At 34.5% G+C, this 24,539-nt stretch overlaps 4 protein-coding genes across 5 annotated transcripts in view; 3 read left to right on the top strand and 1 right to left on the bottom strand.

Moving 5' to 3' along the window:
* The window catches only part of LOC111052880 (lateral signaling target protein 2 homolog), a 30,658-nt gene extending 25,124 nt beyond the window's left edge, over positions 1-5,534 (top strand). For both annotated transcript variants that reach the window (XM_039423569.1, XM_039423572.1), the window contains 2 exons: positions 2,535-2,734; positions 4,573-5,534. In XM_039423569.1, the coding sequence (XP_039279503.1) occupies positions 2,535-2,734; positions 4,573-4,710 (338 nt within the window). In that variant the 3' untranslated portion in view covers positions 4,711-5,534. The remainder of the gene's footprint in view (positions 1-2,534; positions 2,735-4,572) is intronic.
* A 1,330-nt stretch (positions 5,535-6,864) lies between these two features.
* On the bottom strand, positions 6,865-9,367 carry LOC111052884. The gene is made up of 2 exons (XM_022339694.2): positions 9,192-9,367; positions 6,865-8,056 (listed from the first exon to the last, which is right to left on the bottom strand). The coding sequence occupies exons 1-2, from the start codon at positions 9,326-9,328 to the stop codon at positions 7,255-7,257; spliced, it is 939 nt and encodes a 312-aa protein (XP_022195386.2). The 5' UTR covers positions 9,329-9,367; the 3' UTR covers positions 6,865-7,254.
* Positions 9,368-10,796: 1,429 nt separating this feature from the next.
* On the top strand, positions 10,797-13,771 carry LOC111052883. Its single transcript, XM_022339693.2, has 3 exons — positions 10,797-11,290; positions 12,034-12,151; positions 12,974-13,771. Exons 1-3 carry the CDS (start codon positions 10,902-10,904, stop codon positions 13,199-13,201), a joined length of 735 nt encoding a protein of 244 aa, XP_022195385.2. The 5' UTR covers positions 10,797-10,901; the 3' UTR covers positions 13,202-13,771.
* A 9,765-nt stretch (positions 13,772-23,536) lies between these two features.
* Positions 23,537-24,539, top strand: part of LOC111052888 — a 37,598-nt gene continuing 36,595 nt past the window's right edge. Inside the window, 1 exon segment of the mRNA XM_039423555.1 lies at positions 23,537-23,678. Coding sequence (XP_039279489.1) covers positions 23,616-23,678 — 63 coding nt within the window. The 5' untranslated portion in view covers positions 23,537-23,615.

Genomic DNA, 24,539 nt, shown 5'->3' with positions numbered 1-24,539 from the left:
GAGTTTTAATCATAAATTACAGAATAGTATTTGAAGAATAGTATCAGAATAATTAAGTACATAAATTAAATGAAAAAGATTTTATTCATCCAAAGAATAGTCCAACAAACAGAAAAATCAGTATCTTATCATCGAAAAATAGAACTTTTTCAAAAATAGAATGATTTAACATAATGATAAGTTTCTTATATGAATGAATAAAACAAAAATGCTCCGAGGCCTAGCCTATGTGGGGTGGTATGCATAAATTGGTGAAATACAAGAAATATTTTTAATATGTATATTTGAATTGTTCAATTAATATTATAGAAATAACTACTTAGTTGGCCTACCCTTTTTAGAACTTTTTCACTTAAACACAACTAGATTGAGCTGAAACTAGTAGTGTTTATGTAAAAAGTATTGAAAAATGGTACTATGAAGCTATTTCTATGTTGAGTAAAGTATTAGAATGAATATCGGGGCACCGAGCTTCGCTCGTTATTTATTTATTGACTATTGATAAACCGAACACAATTCTTTAAAATGATTGAGGAAGGACTTACAGGCACAACCCAAAACTGTTTCTTCCCCCGAATTTTGATTTATACACTATAAATAGTCCAAAAAGTAGGCTATGTTCCATACACTTGAATTCAGGTTCTATGTTCAGTTCAAACATTTGAAAAAAAAAGTTATTAAGTTTATTTAGATTATTTACAAACCAAATTGAATAACAAAATAACACTCACTAAAATTGTCAAATAATGATCAACTTTGAAAATTATGATATACTCTAGTTTAGAATACAGTAACTATATTACCCACAATATTGCCATTGACTATCACTCTTCTGATTGGTTAGCTCGGTCACATGGTACAAATCCGCCATTGAGATTATCTATCCTATCTTATAGCATTAGACATTTGGAACTTGTTTTACCGATTGGAAACATATTATGAACTTAAGATGAGTTTGATATATCATGTTCGAAGAGAAATTGATTATACTTGAATATAGACAAAAAATATAACTTTGAAAAATACTAATCACGCTTAAAACATCAATTTTCCTTTCCTCGGACTCCTCGCGGACCACTTCTAAAGCTTTCGCGGACAACTTATTGGGAACCAGTGATCTATATAAATATGTAAAAAGATAAATTTCAATTTTGTGTATTTCCTCATCCCATTTATTGGATCGAACTTCAAATAATTCAATTTGTAAATATTTTTTGTGGCTCAAGTGAATATAACATTTAATGAAATATTTAACCATGATTAAGTGCAGATTAAAGACGTCTTGACTTCCCTGATTGATTCTCTTCAGTACTGAGTACCCTAGCTATAGCAATAGCTATTGATATGATTTTCGAGTTGCATTACCACGAGCAGTGGTTAAGATTAGAAATATCACTAAATATAAATAATAATGATTGTGTGTGTTATTTTTCAATTTCTTACATGTTCATTAAATTCATCAAGTAGTACTATGGCTAGAATAATTGGCTCTTCCAGAGTTTATATTCAATGTTGTGCTTTATTTTCGTCAGACTTATTGGTTGAATAAAACGAACTATTTAAATGTTATGGAATCTATTGTGATGAGAATTCCATCATGCTTCTAGAAATAGATATGAGAACTTTATTATTTGTCAATGGAACAAGATTTATCACAATATCATGACACATTTCAAAAGTTTTATGGTATTTTTTTTTTTGGAAAATTCAGCTTTCAAGTTACATTACCTACCTTTCATTTTTACTCGCTATTATCTACGATTTACTATTTCAAGTTCCAAAACTATATTGGGAATATAGAAAAAACATGAAAGAAATTATATCGAAGTTAATAATCACAAAAATATACTTTAATAAGTAAAAGCAAGCGATTTTACTTATAATCCCATATAAGCTCCATTGTAAAATTCAAATATTTGGAATCTTCATGGCGGCGGCGGGAAAAAAATCCATTGGCCATACTGTGGGTAATATAGTTACTGTAGTTTAAAATGATTATCATGTCATGTCAACAAATCAGATCATTTTGATCAAGTCGATTATATTTTCTGGCTAGATAATATTTCTCGCTGATTGATTATACAGCTGGAAATAATTCTGTCTCTCTCCCACACACGCATCTTCTGTTTCGACAGACGACACACGGGATTATCATCTGTTTTTGCAAGGATAATGTTATCCTTTTCATGTCCTTCAGCGAGTTTTCCCAGGGATGAGACCTAGTGCAATAGCAATAGAGTTTTTATATCATAAACCTACTATGTTCCAAATTTCGTGAAAATCGTTAGAGCCGTTTTCGAGATCCGTTGAACATAAATAACCAGATATAAAAAGATATACAGAAATTGCTCGCTTAATATAATAGGATATCTCAATTTGAATTTCAGTATTTAGCACAAGCAGCTGAAATTAATTCTTCAATGATATCTTATCAGATGTTTATTTTCATTTTCTAGTTGAATTATTTTGATATATTCGACCCTTTTACGAGTCAATTATGACAATAGTGATAATGAATGTTGTTTGGCGAATAGGAGGTGATTGCTGTGAGAACGGAGAAGAGGCGCTGGTGTGGGGAGAGAGTGAGAGGGCGGAGGCGGCGGATGAGCAGCAGCAGCAGCAGCCGGTGTCGCCCCCGCCTTGGGTGCCCGACATCCTGGCCCCCACCTGCATGTCATGTACGGCATCCTTCACTGTTGTGCGCAGGCGCCATCACTGTCGCAACTGTGGAAAGGTAACATCTATTAGTCTCTCTCATTTCCATTTCCCTGATAGTAGCTTATGTTGATTAATTTGTTAATATATTCATCAAATCTTAAATTGAGAGTATAGTATTGGTGTATGTAAATTCAACTAATTGTAGTTTTCACGGGACAGTGCCGAATTTGATAGGTTTTTCCTGGCGTTTGGATTCTTCGAAATACTACTTTGAGATCTTACATTTATAGTTTTATTTATTTATTTATTTATTTATTTACATAAATACATACATGGAGACAACAGGTTAAACCCTTATATGTCTCCTTGAAACATTACAACATTCTTCATTCAAAAAATTAGATTTAAAATAAACATCAAGCTGAGAATAAAACAAGAGTAAAATAAAATAAGAACAAAATAAATTATATAACAAAAAAAGCATCTTAACAAGAGAAATATGTTTTTTTATTAAAAAAAATCCTATCTTATAGCTAGGATTCCCATCTATCCTGAATCTATCTTATCCTATCTATTGCCGAAACTACTTTCCAAGATAAAATATGGGAGGTGGGAAAATATGCACTTAAAATATCTTACATGGGTACAAACCATGCAATACAGAAATAACAAAGAATCATGTGGGCACTGAGAAGAAAGTTAGAAGAAGATAGTAAGTTAGTATTACGTTTTTTAATTTGATTGAATACAAGATCTTGCGTGTTGAGTTAGTCAGTTGACGATAGTCAGTGAATTAGTCGAATTGATACTTAGTACTTAGTAAAGTAGATAACCTGGAATCATGCGCAGCATTACATTATTAACTTGCTCTTGATAAACAAGTTTTATGACAACGTTTTTTTATACATTCAAACTAAAAGATGAGGGTTTATAATAAATTTCTTGTTTTCATAATCAATTAGACCATACTTTTGGCTATAAAACCTTCAAAATCTTGAAGTGTAAACATAATTCCAAGCTGGAAACTACCACTTCAAATATAAATTGGAGCTGGATTCGCACATATCAGCTTCAGTGGAAGTGACCGTTACAGTGAGAATATTATTCCCATAAGTTCTAATGGGGCTCGCTCGGCCGTGCTGAGTAAAAATAGTCCAATCAGAACCAGGGGAGACATTTAGGGGTAGCCGGAGGATCCTAGCCCCCCCCCCAAGGATCAGATAAATAATCCAATTTTCTGACTCCAGCTGAACTTAGCTAAATCCCGAGCTCGGAAACCGGCCCTTTGTGTTTAATGTTTCTTTTCCTTTCTAACTGAAAGTTGTTCTCCATTTAGAATATGATCCCCAATGAAATCGTTAAAATTGTCATTGTAAAATAAAAATTAATCTGATTCCATGATTTTTAACAACCCTGTTTCGGTGTATTCCTACTTTTGGGCCTCTCTGTACATTTCTAATAAATATTTCATTATTTAATCTATAACTACTAATAATGTATATGTTTGTATTGATACTTCAACCACATTTTTATAAAAGAGAAAAAATGAAGCATATAATAACATCTTCGAATGTAATGTTTATGGGGAAAACCCCAGTACCCTTTATCCTTCGGGGGTATTTCAAACCCCCTCCCCCTCATACCTTCTGGTTTTTGCCCCCTATAACAGTTTGGTGAAATGGCGCCACTGATCAGAACTCATGGAAACTTATGATATTTTCACTGTGCCGATTAGTTCCAATAATATGTTTGAATCCAGCTTTGATATGTTTGAATCCAGCTTTGATATGATCTGAGTAAATTGCATTCTAAATGTTTATTATTTTATTTATTTCTACTTATTCATTTATTTAATTATTTTACATCACACAACTTCCAGAAAAGTACCACTTTTTAAAAATGTTTATTTTTCAGGTGTTTTGCGCGAGATGCAGCTCAAACTCAGTTCCTTTGCCTCGCTTCGGCCACCTGAAACCAGTGCGCGTCTGCAATCGCTGCTTCGTGTTCCACGTCACTCCCTTCCTCATCGATCAGATCACTTCGCTATCCTGAACCTCAAACCATGCATAACAAATCCATTGCAGTCTTATTTTTATATTCGATTCGATAATAGCTTTTTAATATTTTTTATATATTGACAGAATTGAATCTGCGCCTATATTAATGCTCTAGTAAACTGTAACATGTTGATAGGGGCTTAATTATACAAGCACATTAGCTCTAATAAGAGAAAAATGAACAATTATTTTTTAAGCAGTATAATAGCTGTTCAATAATTAATTATCACGGAAAATAGTCCAGTATTTGACAAGCGAAACGTTATTTGACAAACGTTGAATAGTTTTTATTAGAACTAATACATTCTAATTTTCTAAAGGAATATTAATTTTTGATTTTTTTTTAGTTTGAAAAATGGCCTAGTGAACTATAACAGATCTAGAATATTAGTAACTCAGTTCAACTCAATGTGAGTCAGTCAATTCATTAATACAATTTTTCGTCTTATTTTGTTTAGATCAACTTCATTTACTTTCAATCATTTTTTCCATATTCACTTCTATTTTTTTGATGGATGTATGAGGTTTTTCTCGATTTATTGTTTAACCATTGTAAAACAACACGACTTTACTGTGGCTGTGTGAAATGCAATTTTATTCCTTACAAACGAACCAATCTAGTATACTTTTCACTGCAAATAGATGTGTATAATGTTATGTTAGTTTATGCTCTTCACATGTTTCAATAGTTGATACGGTATAAGCAAATAAGAAACAAACACCAGTTTAATTTTAGTTATTTTTACTTGTCATTCTAATTAAATAGTGGCGATACTCTGTTATAAATTGGATTTTTTGATTAAACGTTTAATAATTGTTTGTTCTGAGTTAATTTTTCTCTCAAATTGGAAGTCTTCCACAATTCAATAATTATTAGCTACTTTTGTTCCCGTTTTCAATTCTCAAGCTTTGCATCCAACAAGAATATGTCAAATAATTCTGAAATTCTCTGACTTATTGCTCCTATGCTGCTGTAGAAACAATACCTTATAAGATTGGCCCAAGCCATATGATGCGTTTTCAGACAGGTCTGTAGGGCAGAAAGCTCTCCGCTGGACTGACTGGGTTGGCGTTAGGGGATTAGCTGATAATCAGTCAATCGGAGAGCTTTCTGCCCTGCCGACTCGTCTGAAAAACGCCTCATGTGGCTTAGCCCTTACTTATATAATGTTTCTTTGTCCTATGTTTAATCACATGTCGCATAAAGAAAGGTTCCACCTTCTCGACTTGAACAAGAGTGTCACTCTAGCTCTGATCATTTGATCAGGTCTTAAAAAGCTGCAAAATTCGCTTTTTTTATTTCATGAATAATCTTTGAGTCTCATGAATATTCCCTTTAATTTTTAATGTGATGCTTGAAAGTATTAAGTTATTTGACTACTAATGGTATCAATACCGTATTGAATTGCTGAATCACATTTTTAAGATCTAATACATTTTATAAAACACGACTTTGTCTTGTGAGTTCTTGAGCAGACTTAATTAATAATAAAGAAAATCCAAAGCCATAAAATGATTATACTCTTATCCCAGTTTCTCAAAATATTATCAAATCTTGACATGGAATTTTCGTCTTTTTCGAATAGGAAATAATTACTGAACTTTCAGAGAATTGGCTGATTAGCTATATAGATTCTCGGATCGTACTTCATAACTTACTTGTGAAATTGATAAATCATGTTAATAGTGATTATAATAGAGTTCATCACTGATTATGATTTTTCAATGATAACGATATTACTAACATGTAATTTTTGGCCACATAGTGAGGCTTCCCGATCTTAGAGTTACCAAAATAATATTGGAATGGTACTGTTTTACTGATCAATAAAGGGGTATGGATTCAACATTTTGCAAGTTTCTGGCTTTGCCGTTCTACCTGAATTGACCAAAAATGAGACTCCAGCCTTGCGAATGTTAATTAGAATGGAGCAATATGAATGAAATTTTTCCAGAGGAAAAAGCTCCAAGAGTGAACAAGAACGGAAAAAGAGAAAAATTAATTTCTCAGATAATAAAAGTTGAGGACAAACAAGAAGAGTGTCCATGAGTCTGAACAAGAGTGGAAAAAGAGAAAGATTCATTTCTCAGAAAATAAAATTTGGTGGATAAACAAGAAGAGGGTTAAGATAGTCCAATACATGTACAATTTTCATTCAGCATCTTGCATTTCGAGAGTCTTAACTTATGGCTAATAACAATAGCTTTGTGAACAGGTTTAACCATTTAGAATAATTATAGAACGCAACAAATAGTGATAAAAATAGTAGAGTTTGGTTATAAATTTAAAATACTTTCTGAATAAAAGGAGGTTATTCTATTGAATTAATTATAATTTTATTTAAAATTATTTCATTAGAAATAATCTGTAAATTTTATGTTTATACATGATACTGAACAATAAACTTACTTTACCGGACAGACATTAAAGTATTGTGATACGGTAATGAATTACAGTAAAATTGTATCTTTGAAAGTCTTGGAAAATGAAAGAGTCTGAAGATGAAACCCTTACTGTACTTTAAATCACTAAAGCACTTCACTTAGCCGAAGTTTTTTTGTGAAACTTGTTGTTAGCCGACTCAAGCAGGAGTTGTGCTATCTGAAGTTGATTGTGATGACTCTTACGTGCATTCACACTATCGGCAAGTGTCTGAGGAAAGGCGATCTTATGCCGACCTATCGACTTGATTATAAGGGCAGCCACATACAACACAAAATAGATACTGAAATACAGCGGGATGTACCACAATTTTCGACCGATATAGTAGTATCCAAAAAGAGTGTTTTGCTGTCGCTCCTCTTGGGGTGGTTCGGTGATGGAAGGCAGAGGCTGTTGGTAGCCTGAGTAGGGATACGGTCCACCATTATCGTGCTGATAGCTGTCGTAGTTGTAAAGGTGCTCGACATGTTCACCATGTGTGTGTTGGTCATCATGAATGAAACTAGTCGAATACTCCTCATGAGTGCTACTTGGAGGCTTCAACTCTTCCACAGCCGAATGAGTTTCACTTGCTGAAGGACTAACATACACTTCGCCGGCATGCTCATACGTGTTCACAAACGTGCTTGGGTGATACCGGTCTGTAATCTGTTGCTTTTCTGGTTGCTGATATCTGGACCATAATCTGTGGTCTGCTGTTTGCTGAGTGGGAGAGTAATTGTTGGAGGAATCAGCACCATACCCACCAGAAACCACTAGTGCTCCATTATAGTTTTTCTGATATTGTTTTGTATTCGGAACATTGGTTTGAGGCCGAGGCAGCATGTTGTAGGCAACTGATGAGTCATCGTCTGAAACGTTTTCCACTGAACCGACTACATAATATCCGTTAGAGAACCTGCAACAACAAATTTCCGTTAAGTTGTAAATGTAAATAATATAATAAAGTTGATTGCATTTGAATGCAACACAATAAAAAATAAACTACAGTGTAGGTGAAAAAGAGAAGCTATTATATAATATGATATTTAACTTTTTTTTAATACCGTGTACGGTAATATGTACGGTTGGTTGGACTCCTATTTTATCAATATGTATGAATTAGTTTGTAAATTGGTACGATAAACCATCATCTTTCAGCAGAAATGCATGGGTATGTAATACCTCCCAGGAAAAGGGGCCCCCCGGGAAATTTTTAAAATTTCGGAAGTTTAGGATGCATTTTTCGGCCTGATTTCAACAAAATTAAGGTTTGAGAGGCAGTTTAGATCTATTCAATTATAATAAATTGGTTTTGTAATATGTTTTCACTTGCAAAATTAACGTTGATTAAATTATTGTAGATAAATCTAATAAGCTAATAAAAGGATGACAAGAATAATTTACAGTTATTAAAATGCTATTTTCTGTTTCCAATGATTTTTTGAAATTTTGAGAATTTGTTGGGTGGGCTTCAGCCCATCCAGGCCTTATGGAGTCGGCGCCAGTGAACTCATGATAACAATAATTACACAAATATAAATAATATTCTGTACTTAGTTTATTTTTCAGCCAAGGGCTATGACTTCGGTGTAATTAGGCTATAATTTAATTTTAATGGAATGTACGTGTTTCTTCAAGTGTTTGCTTTGGCTGTTTTTTAGAGTGTAGGCCTAGAACTCAGAGTTGAGAAGTATACGTTCTATGTTAATACTCCACCCAGGCTAGCTTCCAATTAAATCAATTTTCAACAACTTGTTCAGCTATCCCTCAATTCATTAACATTCTTTTACTTTGATATTTAGTATTATTCAAGACTTTCTTTCTAGTTTGTCTATTTGGTGCTATAAAATTTGGTGGTATTTATTTTTCAGGGGAGTTTCTCTGATTTCTCATTCTAGTAGCACTATTGTTCATGAAATGACAAATGAAAATTCTTATAGAATTATACAATAAATTCTATTATTGCCCAAAATTTGAAAAGTAGGGAACCAATCAGTGAAGAGACGTCAAAACTACAATGATAGGTGAGATTTTTTTTTTCATTTTCATACCTTGCATTTGGAGCCTTTTCTACTTCACCAATGTCCATCGCGCAGTTGGAGCATGTAGCATCACACAGAAAAGAAACTTCTAAAAGTAGAAACAAAAAAGACAATATGAATGTCATCGATTTTCTAAGACGAAACATAGTAAGAGATTTGTGCCGACAGCTTGGAAAATCACATCTTTGTTGATAACGGTTCTGGTCTTTGCAGGGCGTCTCTGTCATTTTTTTCATTAGCACTCCACCTATAAACTACTAGCCAACATCTTCTGGATAGCTTGAACAAATAAAATTTGTGGATTCTAGTTTTGGAAAATCCTAGGTAGCCTCCCAATTTTCTTTGAATATAGGCATGAATAGAGTAAACTGTAATGTTGCACCACAATCTTCTGCCAGACTCTCCGCCAAAAAAATTAAACCAAAATGTTCGAAATTTCTACTTTTATTTCGAATCTTGGAGATTTTTAATCGAATTTTCATTTTATCAATAAATACAGTATTTACCGTACCGTATGTATGATTTCTCCAACGTTATCAGAAGATGGATTCAGAATTTATGATGAATGCTTATTTTTTATATTTGAATTTTCTCCAATAAGAGACGATGTCCAAACCCAAACCTTGTAAAATTCTGAATTTGATTAATGATAACAATTATTATTGATCGCATTGTTTTTTGAAAGGTATTTTGCCTGTTTCAATTAGAAAAAGCCTAATTGTAATTTCTGAGTGTTTGGAGAATTTTTGGCTATTGAATAACTTGTTATTTTCATAGAGATCTCCATGTTTCTCATAGAGTACGGCATATATAATTTGGAAGCTGGAATATGGAATATAGACTACCTACTCGACTTTTCATTTTATTCATATGAGGAAAATCTTGTTAGAAATATCCTTATTATTTTATTACACAATTTTTTCATTTTCTGGGAATGTGAATTCTAGGACTCTTAACACCAGTTTTGAAAATATGCCAAACGTACATCTGGATATGGGTAAGGTGGGTGATTAAGAATATAGATCAATAATATGGAAACACATTTTTGAATTGATTCCTCGATGAAAATTTGTCATTTTTAGTTGGTATGCTTGAGAGAAACTTTATGAAAAATATTAATGATATTACAGTATTAGATATGTTGCAAACTAACGGCTAGTGATTTTTGTAAGAAATAGGTATAACAGTAGATACTATCTCATCAAGTTATTTTTTGGTTTTCGACATACAGGAGTATCATAATTGACACCGTATAGTAACTGCAGAATACAATTGAATTCAGTGATAAGAACAAAAACAGAATTGAATAATAGAAAATATTATTTCACAAGAAGTGAAGAATTATATTGAAACGTGACAAAGATGAGAGGAGGTGACATTGATGAGTTTTTGTTGGCCAAGTAGAGGACATTGTAGCCCTACAGGATAACTTTAACGGTCCTATTGTTTAGCTGGTCAAAAGTGAAAAACTATGTCATAAATCTAGATCGATGGTGCGCGACAGAGATGCGATTTTTCCGGTCTCTTTTCGGTGCATGGAAGGAGAGCACACAGCTAGTCAGGTGATAATCTGATGACATCCAAGCGTGGAACGGTGTTAGTGAGCGATTAACGCATAAGTGCTAGCTGGACGCTTCGGAAATCTGGTGTGCTTGTTAGTCGAAAAATAGAAACAGAAAAATGTGCTAGTGACTTGTTATCAGGTGGATTTGGCTCAAAATGTGGATGGAAGCACTTTGTGAAAGACGAGCGGTGTCTTTTTTGAAACGAAATTTTTTCGGTCCGAGTGGACCCCTAGGTTCCAATCATTCCCACACTAGACTCCATTATACAAAATTCAAGGAATTTCAAAACCAACCCATTGTAGGCCAGGATATCACAGTCAATTTGGATACTAATTTTTGTCGTTACTGTCATGAGTACCGCACGAAGAAAACAACTACTACGATATCACGATGTTTCTCGATCAGAAGTTCTATTACGTTTACCCTTCTCATCATTTTATCACTCTTGACAAATAGTTCTTACGCCAATGCTCAATCCACATCTGTGACCACTGGCCTCACTCAAACACTTGATCCAGGAATTTCTACTTCGGCTATTGTAAGGTAACTACTTGGATATTCACTCACTTCATGATCATCAGAAATTATTATTGTTATTCAAAATTGCTTGAATTGAATATAAGTAAATGAGAATTTATCTAACATTTTCTATATTTTATAGCACTTAATATTACAACATGAAAGTTTCACGAAAAGCATGCTGATTCTTAATGACATTCATTCAGTTCAAATGAGTAAAATTATCACAATTAATAATTAAGAATTATATTGAAATATAGACTATTAATTTTATTTCTTTTTATTAAATGCGAAAATTATTATACCGTATGAGAAAGTGTGATAAATTGATCACTACAGCGTATAGCCATATGCATTTGTTTCTTTTAGATCCTGGAAAATTTAATAGGTACTGTAATAAATCAATTCTTATGAGGGGATTTGAATAATATTTTTTTATCAGACAATATCACTAAAATAAGCAGCTTCACCACCCACTGATTATGGAGCTAAAGACCCTATATTTCTTAAATTATCATCAATTCAAGAATATATTCTGATAGGCCTCTATAATATCTATATAATATTTCCCACTAAATAATAAGCAGCTTCACCGCCCACTGATTATGGAGATATAAAGGCCCTATATTTCTTAATTAATTGTCAATTCAAGAATATATTCTAATATTTTTCAATAAATATATTCATACTATTGTTATTACAATATATCAAGTTTGCCACAAAAATCGAAGAGTCACACTATTATGAATTCAAAATTCTCATTTCAGTCGAAAAGAAAAACTGGAATTTGTGGAGAATCAGCCACAAGCGAGAACTATTCCTGGCGCTCCATATTATGAATTTTTCATCAACGAAGCATCTTATAAATTCTGGGCTGTTTTTCAGGTGAGCATGTTCAGAAATATCTCCAAATGCTATAAGCCAGTACCACACTTATCATGCAGCGTTTTGATTCTACTCATGTCCGATATTTCAGAGTGATGGAGGGGTGATGATGAGAAGATCACATGACATGCACCATTCCAGGTCGTTGTTATCATTGATCATTATGTGATCGGGTCGGGTGGGAACGGAAAGCTGCATGATAACTGTGGTCCGGGCTTTACTCTTAGCATTCTACCTCATTTATTTACTCCATTTTAAATCATTTTACTGTAGGCTACATCTTATGGTACTTATTATTACCATTCATGAAATAGCTTATAGTTTTGCTTCTATTCATAAGTTTATTTTCCGGAGACTTATTTTCTAAGATAGAATATTTATCATAGAACTCAATTTTCATTCATGCTCCTATCCTCAAGTGAATTATGAAACTCATTCCCTTGAACAATAATATAGTCTTTGAAAAATGTATTTTATGTTATATGACCCAGGTACTTATTCTTCCATGCAGGTACTGCATTTTCCAAGTTCACTATTTCATTATCATAGCTACCGCAGGCCTAATATTGTATTGATCTAATGTATAGGCCTAATATTGGTTTTTTGAAGCTGCATAAGAATTGGAATATGATCAAACTTTCATTATTAAATAATTTTTTAACTACCTAACTACTCAATAGTTTCACCTCATTGGTCGAAGATTTCCACCTTGTTGACAGCGCAAATTGATCAATATTGTCTTTATAAATATTATCACAAGCTGATTAATTTCTCAATTCCAGTATTCAATAATAAGAACATTATATAATTTTGCGCTTACAGCTGACAACCGTGTTCATACTTCTGTACTCGGCTTTCGCGGCCATCTACTACGCCAAGTACACTTTCCTGACTGAGATCGAGACGCTCAAGGATGAGGACATCATACTGCGGCGTCGGCGACAGTTGCGCTCCAACACAGCCATGCAAATAATAGCTGCCACCACATCTCTGCCGCCTCCTCTCCTGCCGCCTCCTCACAGACGCTCACCAGGTCGAGGTCGCCACTAAATTAATGCTGTGTTGTTCATTTAATATCGAGGAAATTAAGTATACATTTAGAAAACTGGGAAAATTGGTTTCTCTAGACATTATAAAATATATTTGAATAAACAGAAGAAATGATGATTTTGATGGTATAATGTGTAATTTTGATGAGTTCCATAATGTATTGTGATAACAGGCAGTTGTGTTGTACTTATTCAGTGCTATGTGCTATGTTTCTCAGAAATCTAAAGTTTGAACAGGCGCCTGCTTCCAAAGCTGGCGCTTTACATCTAAAATATATAATCAGGATCAGCATTATCTTTCAACTGATTCTTTTATTTATTGAAATGCTCAATTTATTAATTTGAACAAATTAATATTTTTTGTTGATTGATTGATGAGATACGCTACTATAGAACTGTGAAACCTAGAAATTGATTGCTAGATACAGTAAACCTACACAAAAAGAATTAAATAGATCGTTTTATTCAATTCGTGAACTATGATAGATAGATAAATCTATTATAGATGGATTGATCAATAAAAAAACTTTTAACTTTGTATTTATAGAGTCACATTTTTATACAAGGAATATAATTCAAATGATTAAATCTAAAAATAAGTGTGCGCGTAAAAAATCGTTCTCCAGATACTACTTGAACAAATTCATAGATTTAAGAGCGTCAATAAAATCAGAAATAAATATAGCTTATCAGAGGTACATAGACTCATTACAATGCAACATTAAATCCAATATGAAACAATTCTGGAATTACGTAGGGAGTAAAAAGGAATCAAGGTCAGTGGCAGATTGTTTTGAATGGAATGGATGTAAATATACCAGTCAGGAGGTGCCTCAGGCATTTTCTGATTATTTTCATTCAACCTATATTAATTGCAATAACAATAACGATACTACGCCTCCGAAAACGACAATGAAGCTAATAATATTAATCATATTTTGCCACCTCTTGATAAACTTCAAATAAAATTTATCTCTGAGGAAGAAGTCAGCTCAGCCATAGATGACCTGAAAGCCACACGCTCTTGTGGACCTGATGGAGTGCCAGGATATATAATAAAGGATGTAAGGATATACTCACTAAACCCTTGAAATTTATCTTCAATTTGGCTCTCAAATCAAATAAATATCCTGCTAAATGGAAAGTTGCTAGGATAACACCCATCCACAAATCTGGTGCTAAAAATATAATCGGAAACTTTCGACCTATTGCTATTTTGAATTCAACAAGCAAGGTATTTGAGTATATACTTTACAGTAAAGTATTTAATCACGTAAAGCCTGTAATCTCCCCTTTTCAACATGGGTTCATGCCTTCGCGATCAACGGTTACTAATTTGCTGCAGTTTTCCCAATCTGTTTCCTCTGAGCTAGATGTACAAGGTCGCGTCGATGTAATTTACTTAGATTACAAAAAGCATTTGATACAGTAAGTTTCACAGTACTTTTAAATAAGATGCAATCTCTCAGAAGCCCAATACAAGACACTGTCTGTAAGGGGTAACAAATTGCAATTTTTTGGAGTTGAAGGTTTTGCATAATTATTATTACAATGCCGTTGCTCTGAAGAAGTATTCTCTACCTTGCCTATCAAAAGCTTGTTGCTCATAAATTATCCTTGTAATAAATTAATCTCAAATCCGGTTTGACGTACTTCAAATTCATTCAATGATCTTTGAAGCCCTGCAATATAATCATGATAAGTCCCCTGCACAATCTGTGCGAGGTATCTTGCATATAAGTGGCCGCAAGGACCAAGGAGTGTTATTAGCTGTCAGTTTAGACCTGGCCGAACAACGGGACCGACTTGGCAGCTTCAGCCCTCAGGCATTGAAAAGTGCATTCATATAACTCCACAACACAAATCCACTGTCATCTTCCTTACATGCTTTTCCATGTAAGCCAGTGACAGAGGGTTGGTTCCATTCACACTCAATTTCCTTTTGCATAATATGAATTGACTGTCATTTCATAATGAATAAAATATTATCAACCTTGGTGAGTGGCCCATTGGGATTTTCTAATGAATGATTTAATCATAACTATATGTTTTCATAAGAGTGATGAAACTCGTGAAAATGATTTGAATAGAAGTTTTAGAGGAGAGTATCAGGTACCGTATTTTAATTCCTGTAGAATGTATTTCAGTAATATTCTCTCTTTATTGGAAGTTATTCACATCATAAGATTATAAATTCAATTACCTATAACGAACTCCAACAATGAAAATCCATTAAAATTGTAGCCTACTAATACTCCTAATTCTAGTTTCAAAACTTTATTTTTATTTCATTTTTCTTACCGGTGTATTTAGTATAAATCAGTAAGTTCTTCTCTCATTCCATTGACATGAATTTCATCTGAATTTCTAATCCAGATTTTGAAAAAAATGTTCTCAATAAATATTCAGTAGAAATAGTAAGTTAGATGTTCAGTATCAAATCCAATGTATAGGGTAAATCTTTGATCGTTTCAATTATCAATATTTATTCTTATAATAAATTACAATCATACACCTCATCTAGCGTATCTGCATCATCAGACCTTAATAATGTTCCTGGTTTATGAGTTCAATGTTATTCTTCGAGTTGAGGGTTAGCAAAAAATTACGTACCTAACAGCTAGGCTATTATTAAAGAATTGGGTGAGGTAGAGGCGGTTACGTTTTTTATCAAAACACATTCTTGTAATTTCCTCCATAAGGCTGCTTATAATATTTTTTTTCCTTTTTTGTCTCATCTACGACTGTGAACTGTATTTTCGAATTTAAAACTTTAACGTTGTATATGATCTGGAAATAAATTATTTTGGTTTCAATTTGTGTTACGATTATTTTCATTCCAAGCCAATATTGCGAATCTCTGGCTCCAGACATTTTTGCTTATAACAATGATCGGAAGGAAGAGGCGATCATTTGCCCATTGTATAGCTCTTATTAATATGCAATGCGCATATGGAAACGGAAAAGAAGTTGTAAACCGACAAAAATTACAGACCGTTATACGGTACGTTTTCACTTTCAAGTTTCAAGTATGTTCAACAAGAAATTTACAGGCCACACATTTCAAAAATGCTATCCTGATGTTTCATAGCTTCCATGACTGAATTAATTGGATAGAATGACAAGATAGAATCATAAGACACAAAATGTCAATCTTAGATGGAATTAAACATTAAATCCAAAAGTAGGTACCGTACCTAATAGTATAATAGACTAGTATAGATTTACAATCACTGCATATTATTAATTCAAAGTAAATGATAAAATATATTAAAGTTGTCTGTAGATCACCTTTGCTAACACTTTTTATTTACGACTAGCAGGTAACCCGTGCTCCGCAAGGGTCTAATTAATTACTTGACAAACTCAAAACTTGACGTAATGAAATCTTGAAGAATTGGAAATAGGCCTACAACCATCCCCGGTAGTTTATATGCAAAATTTCTACTTGAATCAGTCTAGTAGTTCAGACGTGATGATGCGTCATTTGTGAATTTCCTATCTCGTACTTGTAGATGCCAGTTCTTTCCTGTATTATAGTATAGATGAAACAAAATAGTACCTATTGTATTATTTATTAATGAAAATGCTCCAGGGTTCATTAGTCTGTGAACGTCAACGTAGTATTGAAAAAATATCAATTATTATTGAATTTCATGTGCAATATCTATTTGAATTTTTATAGGAATGCCATTCCCAGGGGAAAGTGATGACCGATTCTTTCTCTGAGATACTAATATTATGAATATTTACGTTTCAGGGACGAGGAATTAGAAGAACTTTAATGATAGTGATGTATTGGATTCATTTGATGTATTTCTACTGTACCGTATACAATATGTTTCATGTAGTGCCATGAGTATTCAGACAATTCTATGAGTGTGTCAGGTCTGTAAAACTGGTAGCTGGTTGCATATTCGTGCAGAAAGCAGCCATCAGCTGCAGAACCCTGAGGCATAAATTATTCTCATGACCAGAGAGAAGGACGCATCACCAGCTGGGTCACTGATTTAATTATTTTTTGCGGCCGCCAACGCATCTTCACTTGCCCAACAACAAATGAATAAATATTTTCCATTTCACTACTCACTCACATCAGAAAAAGACAGATGGAATAAAATTTTCTTCGAATTTCCTTCACATGCTCTATGGTTTCAAGTTTAAGCTTTGACCTTTAAAAGTGAATAGCTCAAAAATTAAAGGAGATATCTCAAAACTTTACTGAACAAAACTTGTAGGAAATTTATCTAGCTTTATTTTTGTTCAGTTAATCATGTCGCTGAAATGCATTGTTTCCGAAATATATGCGTGTAAGCCAGAAATTAGAAAACGCAACTTTTAAACCACCCTCATCCGAGGGGTAGGGATGAGGACTTTTGATATGTTCACCTTCCAACTAGTCCAAACAAAGCTGCGAAGTCAAATTTTGTGTTCCAAACATTCTCTCCGAATTTCCCTGTCAATTGATCTATTGTTGTTAAACTGAACATTTTACACTCAACACTATAACGGCTGCAACAATCGTAAGGAGACTCGTAAAATGATGAAATAACACTTCAAATTGAAGAAAATATGCTCTATGAGCTCATGATTAGCAACATTTTTTTCAATCAATGGTTGAAAAGTTATGAGAGGCAAAAAATATGAAAAAATTGGAGCTGGAAGGGTTTTCTTCAAAATGTGACACCATCGAGAGCTCATACCTAGGAAACTAGAAGAGATATGGGAAAATGTTACGAATGAAACTTGTAGGCTAATTCGTAAGCTTTAATTTTGAATTCGTCAAAAATGTCCTAAATACGCATATTGTTCGAGATATATGCAAAAATAAAAATAATGGTACTTTTAAACCACCCCCACCCCCTTAGCACAGGGGGTAAGAGTGAGGACTTTTGTTATGTTTACCCCCTCACTATCTTTAAAAGAGCTGCGGTGTCAAAAATTGTGTTCCAAACTTTTCCTTCTATACTTTTTTTGAGCATTCGTTGCCTGGACTATCCCTTTCACATCTAAGAGCGAAAGAAGAAATGAATTTTTCCTTAAGATTAAGCCGTTAAATTGCCTCACAACTGATATACTTCAGCCGGGACCGACAACCGTCTAATGTGACCACCCGATGACAGGTTCCAGTTAGGACTTGTTACATGTAAAGCCGAGTCCATACTGAACAAATATTCGACAAACATGTTTGTTGAAACAGTTTGGGCAAATTTTATTGTGTTTGACAAACAATGTTTGCCCGTGACCAGAGTGGACGCGTCACAAAACAAAATATTTGTAAGTGGGAATAGCAGGTTTTTATGTTTCACAGCAAACACTGAAAATGTTTTGAAAAACAGTATTTTGTGTTAGACAAACAATGATTGTCCAAACTTTTTAAAATGTCCCTGAGCCCATCAACAAACATGTTAAGGGCATGCTGAACACCCCCCTGTTCAGTGTGGACACGGCTTTAGAAGATACAGTATAAAATGAGAAACATAAACTAAATTATATAATAACGGTTTCTGGTTGCGTATCACATTCAATGTAATTTCACATCTAAACATTATGTCATCATTATTGCCAAACCATATTTCTATATGGAAATCCTATATTCAACTAACAAGTGAATTATTGCACTTGGGAATTTCCACAGTAATAATCCTCAATAAATACGAAGAGGTGTAATAAAGAAAGCTGAAAACTCATTCGAAAACTCTACGTTTTAGATCCGATTACCCGGACTCGTGGGTCATCTTGTCATCGTCTCTCGACAATTCACTGGACAGAAAACTCACTGAGGATAGAAGCGTACCTTACAAAGCTTGAAATAACGACAATGAACCAAGTTCAGAGCTCCCATTCTGCGACGCGACGCCCACAACGAATCGCTTTTGACTCGCGCGAAGATTGTGAGACACGGAAACGCGTGAAACTCAAACACCTCCTTACACCTCAAATATTCTCAAACAACTAGCAGCTGTAGAGAGAAGAAATTAAAAAGTCCAAAGTCATGGTCACATTATCCGATGGATGAGATAGAAAATTGGAAGAGAAAAAACTCTTTCTTCATGGATGAAACTTAACGGTTGCGCATCAATCATTTTATGTGTTTACCTTGTTATTAGTTTCACTTTTTTATCAAAACGATATTGGAATCAGTGAGTTTTCATGCATTGCATGAAATTATATGATACCTAAGTGAAAAAGTATCTTAGCATTATCAAGCATTAAATTGTAGTTCAATTCAACTAAGGTGATACGGTAATGAATCAATTCAACCATAAATTACTAAACTTTGTTCGAAAACATAAACAACAAGGGAATATAAAATATAAATATTTTCTCCAGAATATAAAAGGGGGAGAATGCAAATCCCATATTTTTTATTAAACATTTCTTAAGTATTTGATTCAGTAGCTACAATCATAGAGTACCGGATATTCATTCAACAGGGGTGACCACCCACCCTCCTCCAAGGCCATGGACGCAACCCCCCTCCCCTGAAGTTGAAAAAATTTAGCTTCCATCCTCCCCCTTGAATTGGAAATTCAAGGAATGATTTTTTTGGACCCCCCCCACTCAAGAAAATTTCAAGGACGCAGTAGGCGTCCAAATCCTGTCATTTTGTTCGATACATAATAATAACTTCTTCTTACTTCTTGCGGCTCTGAAGTCCTGGGTGGACCTTGGCCTCCTGAACATGAACTTGGCCTCCATACTTTTCGCTCGTGGGCCCTCCGCCGCCAGCAAGAAAATTTCAAGGGCGCAGTCTGCGTCCATACCCTGTCATTCTGTATCCAATTATCGATAAATAATAATTGGGCCCCCTGGAAAATCGAATTGGCAGTCTCGTCACATAGCTAGATTGGATTATGTCACGTAGATCGGTTTTAAAAAAAATCAAGAATATAAAAGTGAATCATTTTAAATCTATATTCAATTTATTTTTCAATGCATGCTTTATTTCAATTCGCCTAGTGAGAATTCATCTTCGTTGTTGCACGACGTTTTCTCAGAGATGCAACTCTCATAAGCGATACATCAGTCTGGTAAGTTATGATCACGTCACATTATGGTAGACCACTTGCAAGCCGCTGCACCTCCACAGCCGCACTTAGCACCGCAGTTGACGCCTGTATTATGATTTGCGCGGGTCAATGCCTCTCCTCAACAACACGATTGTTTCTCATCTACCAAGTTTCTTATAGTACTTCCTAGCTCTCCGTCATAATTTCAGCCCTCACAACCCTCGATCATAATCTCAGCTGCGAGTACTCGGTTCTAATAGTGGATAATAACAAGCAGTCATCAGCGTCGCAAATCGGCCGGCCTTCAATGCTGTATGCCAATTTTCTGCACCGTCTTACCACTGGTCGGTCGCTACATCCATCCTGCAGTGCGCTGACTCCAGTCAACCGCAACATCTGCAGACCCGTCGCAGAGCAGGAGACGTAACATCTACAGACCCGACGCACCTCTCCTCATGCCATAAATGCACCTCACTCCGTTCATAAATCTGCGCAAAATAACCTTGCAACTGATTGTTTTTTCTCGTTGATGCCTCTCCTCATTAGGGCCTGTAGATGTGCCTTCAACACATTACTCAGAGTTTTGAGTTGTGCTCTGCTGAATGGTTATCGTCAAAGAGTTCACCTTCCAGGCTATAATTGACGAGCAACGTATGAAAGTATATTTACTTGAATTGGAGACATAGCACTTTTTCTAGTGAGTAGTGATGCATACTTTTCCTAATAAATGAAGGGAGTAGCGGAAATGTTTAAAAAATAAATAACTGAGAAATAGTTATGGGAGGTTCAATCAAAATATTGTTGGAATTGAGTTGATACAAGGAAAGAATTAAAAACACTTGAAAGTGATTAGAAATAACTCCACTATTATAAAGCCTAATAAATAATTGAATAAGTAGTTTCTTATTTTTTTCTTCATATGTTTTATTATTTAAATCATAGTCATATTATGTCAGTTTTTAAATTATTTTACAGTCCTAGCCTAGCTGTTTCTCACATCCTCCCCCTCATCGTCACAATCACATAATATCTCATGTATATAGCTCCATATTATATTAATAATGATTATTCATAATTTTTCAATAAAGATTAATTATCTTCGATTTATATTGTGATTCCTCTCATTTTCAAAAGGAATCAAATAACAAATTGATTTTAACTGTCAAATCACAATTTGTCAGATTAGATTAATGAGATCGGATCGACTATAAATAAACCCCATATAGTCAGACTAGCCGTCAGGCTCGCTTCGCTCGACATATCCGTCTAGCCAGGGGGCTCCGCCCCCTGGAGCCCCGACTGGATCGTCCAAGAATGAGATCAGCAGGCTCGCTTCGCTCGCCTGCATTTTTAATTTGGGCATTTTTATCATAGGCTATGTTAGGACGATCCAGTCGGGGGTCCAGACTAAACGTCTGGCTAAACGGATATAGAGAGCGAAGCGAGCCTGACGGCTAGTAATATAATATTCCCAGGAATAGCTTTGATTAAAGTAGCAGTGCCCAATCAATTTTTCCGCGATAAATGCATTTCAATCTTCAACTTGGTGCCAACCTAACAAAGTCAACTCAACTTAATGCCAACCTGACAAAATTATTAATTTAGTTACCAGTTAACAACTGTTTCGAAGAGGTACTCTCTCTAGATTATAGTTCTATATTAACATATGGACATTTTTCAATTATAAATTAAGAGAATAAGAAGAACATACATGCTAAAAGACGAACTTTAAACCCTTAAAAACCACCCTTAAAGTTAAAATATTGCCAAAAAATTTCTTAGTGCGCCTCTAAAGGACCAACTGAACATACCTGCCAAATTTGAACGTTTTTGGTCCGGTAGATTTTTAGTTCTGCGAGTGAGTCAGTCAATCAGTGAGTGAGTGCCATTTCGCTTTTATATATATAGATAAAAAACGAGATTGCACTGATTCACAATGAACAGACCTGAAAATCTACTGCACCAAATAAGTTCACATTTGGCAGTTGCTTAGTTTTGCCAAGAGAGGCGCACTACTAAGAAGGACTTGAAAAAAATCGAAAGATACGGTTAAGATAAGGAATTATTTGAAGCGTTTATCTGCGTTTTTAGGAACTAATTGACAAAAATGCTCAAATTTAATACACAGGCACAGTAAGGTGTTAAATGTTGTATTGAAGGGGTTTTGAATAAAGCCAAAGATACGCCCCAAAATCGATGTTTTTTGCTACACTTTCTCAGCTTTATCAAGAACTAATTGACAGAAATGCTCAAATATGACAAAGATTCTCAGCTAGATTCTAGAAATTTCTTATTAAAAGAGCTTCAAAATGTCGCCAAAGATATACGCCCAAAATAGTTTTTTCTCAGTTTTACAGAGAAATTGGAAATTTGGTACACTCCCATATTTAATATAGAGGATTTTCGAGTACTGATGGATAGAAATGTTCATATTCGATACAGAGCTGATTTTGTGGTGGATGATACGGCCGGGGATTCAGGGGGCGCTGCCCCCTGCCTAGACGGATAGGGTGAGCGAAGCGAACATGCCGGCTAATAATCTATAACATGTATATAGTTTCATTTAATTTAATTAATCCCAGAGCCAATTATTATTAATTGATTAATTTGTTATTTCAGTGTTTTAGTGTTCATAGCTGATAGAAGCGAGCTCATTACATTCCTACATCATACAAATCTCTTCGTAGTGGCTCATAACTTTCGATATCCATATCGAAGTTTGTCGATGGTTTGACATATTGTGGAACCGTACTTCCCTAAAACATATTAATCTTCCTATTTCCACTTCTTTATTTCTCAGAATCACCACTGAAAATTCCGTGTCTATATGAATGGAGGAAACCATGAAACGTGTTTATTGCCTATCGTCTTTGACAGCCGGTGTCATTGACATTAGCTCAGCTACGTCACTCCAGTCGTCAATAATCGTGTTATATGGTTTATGTCAAGGAATTAACAGTTAGACAGTGATTAATCAGAGCAGCTAATTGGAACTTATTAATGTCTGCTGATGTTCTGATCTGCCGCCTCTTTGTTTGTTTATGTTCTTCAACTGGAATGTGACTCGTGCTCCTCAAGATAGTGGTGTGTGGCCGTCGGGAGCTATTCAGTTATTACTATATTTTGAAAATGCTTTGTTATATATATACCTGAAATATAAGAGTTAACAACTATAGATATTGTGGTAGTTCTAGAAGCCGGTGCATGGCAGAAGGCCCTGCAGGTGTTGGAGGGAATTTTTCGTAGCCGCAGGGAAATTTGAAAGCGCAGAGAGCGTGGTGCAGGTAGCGTGTGTTCGGCGGAACATTCGCTGTGAAGTCGTTATGCCAGAAGGCAGCAGAGTGATGTTCAGCATGTGCTCTACCATGTTGTGAAGTAAACGTCGCCGGCATCAGGACAATGATGGATCCGCGCTCAGGATACAGGCGAACAATACCGCAGTTTATCGGACATTCTCCGCCACCTGTGAGTAAACTTCACTATCAACAGATATACATATTTTTTCATTAATCCTCTGATATTAGAATAGAATAGAGAAAAACTTTATTGAATCAAATGAGCTAATTCAAGCAAACCTTTTAAGAGAGATAATAACATGTGATTCTTACTGGAATTATCAAAAGATAATTTTTGATACTATATCAGAATGTGAGTAATCATGTTTTACTTGTAAAATCACTCCTAATTTCACCTGTAATGACTGTTGGATAGGGACTGGTAAATTCTTGATTAGGCTATAGCAAAAATGTTCATCACCGTTGTTCAAAACCTTTTAATGAACTATTTTGGAATAGGGTATATTTTTCTTTCAAGTAGGTAGCTTTTGAATTCTACTTCCCTTATGATATCTTTCTGAATGTAAATTGTTTCTCACAATGAAAATGTTTTATTCTTATTCATACATTTGAATTGAAATTAATTGTTATTATTAAACTAGAAAATTTTATTAATAGTTGGTACTGCATCTCATCCTCTCCAATCATTTCATACCCTTGCTTTATCTTGAACATTATATCAATTACGAGATATCTATTTTTTCCAGTACGATTTATAACTTATGTGTTGGAGAGATTTTATTCCTGTTCCTTGAAAATGAACCCCGCTGTTAATTGGTGTTCCCTCGTTAATTGATAGCTTCTTTTCTTAACATTATGTCTATTTCACCTATTGACATCACTTCTTCTTCATGGTTTGTATGATAAAGATTGATTCTTGCAGCTGACATTCATCTCTCAAGGTGCTTCTTCCAAAAACTGCGTTGGTGAAATGTGTTCATAAACACTTTTTCCAATTTGATTGCGAAGGGGTGTATCTAGTAATTCAAGA

The sequence above is a fragment of the Nilaparvata lugens genome, chromosome 1, assembly GCF_014356525.2.
Source record: "Nilaparvata lugens isolate BPH chromosome 1, ASM1435652v1, whole genome shotgun sequence".
NCBI lineage: Eukaryota > Metazoa > Arthropoda > Insecta > Hemiptera > Delphacidae > Nilaparvata > Nilaparvata lugens.
Note: the sequence above shows the minus strand (reverse complement) of the source record. Positions and strands in the feature narration are given on the sequence as shown.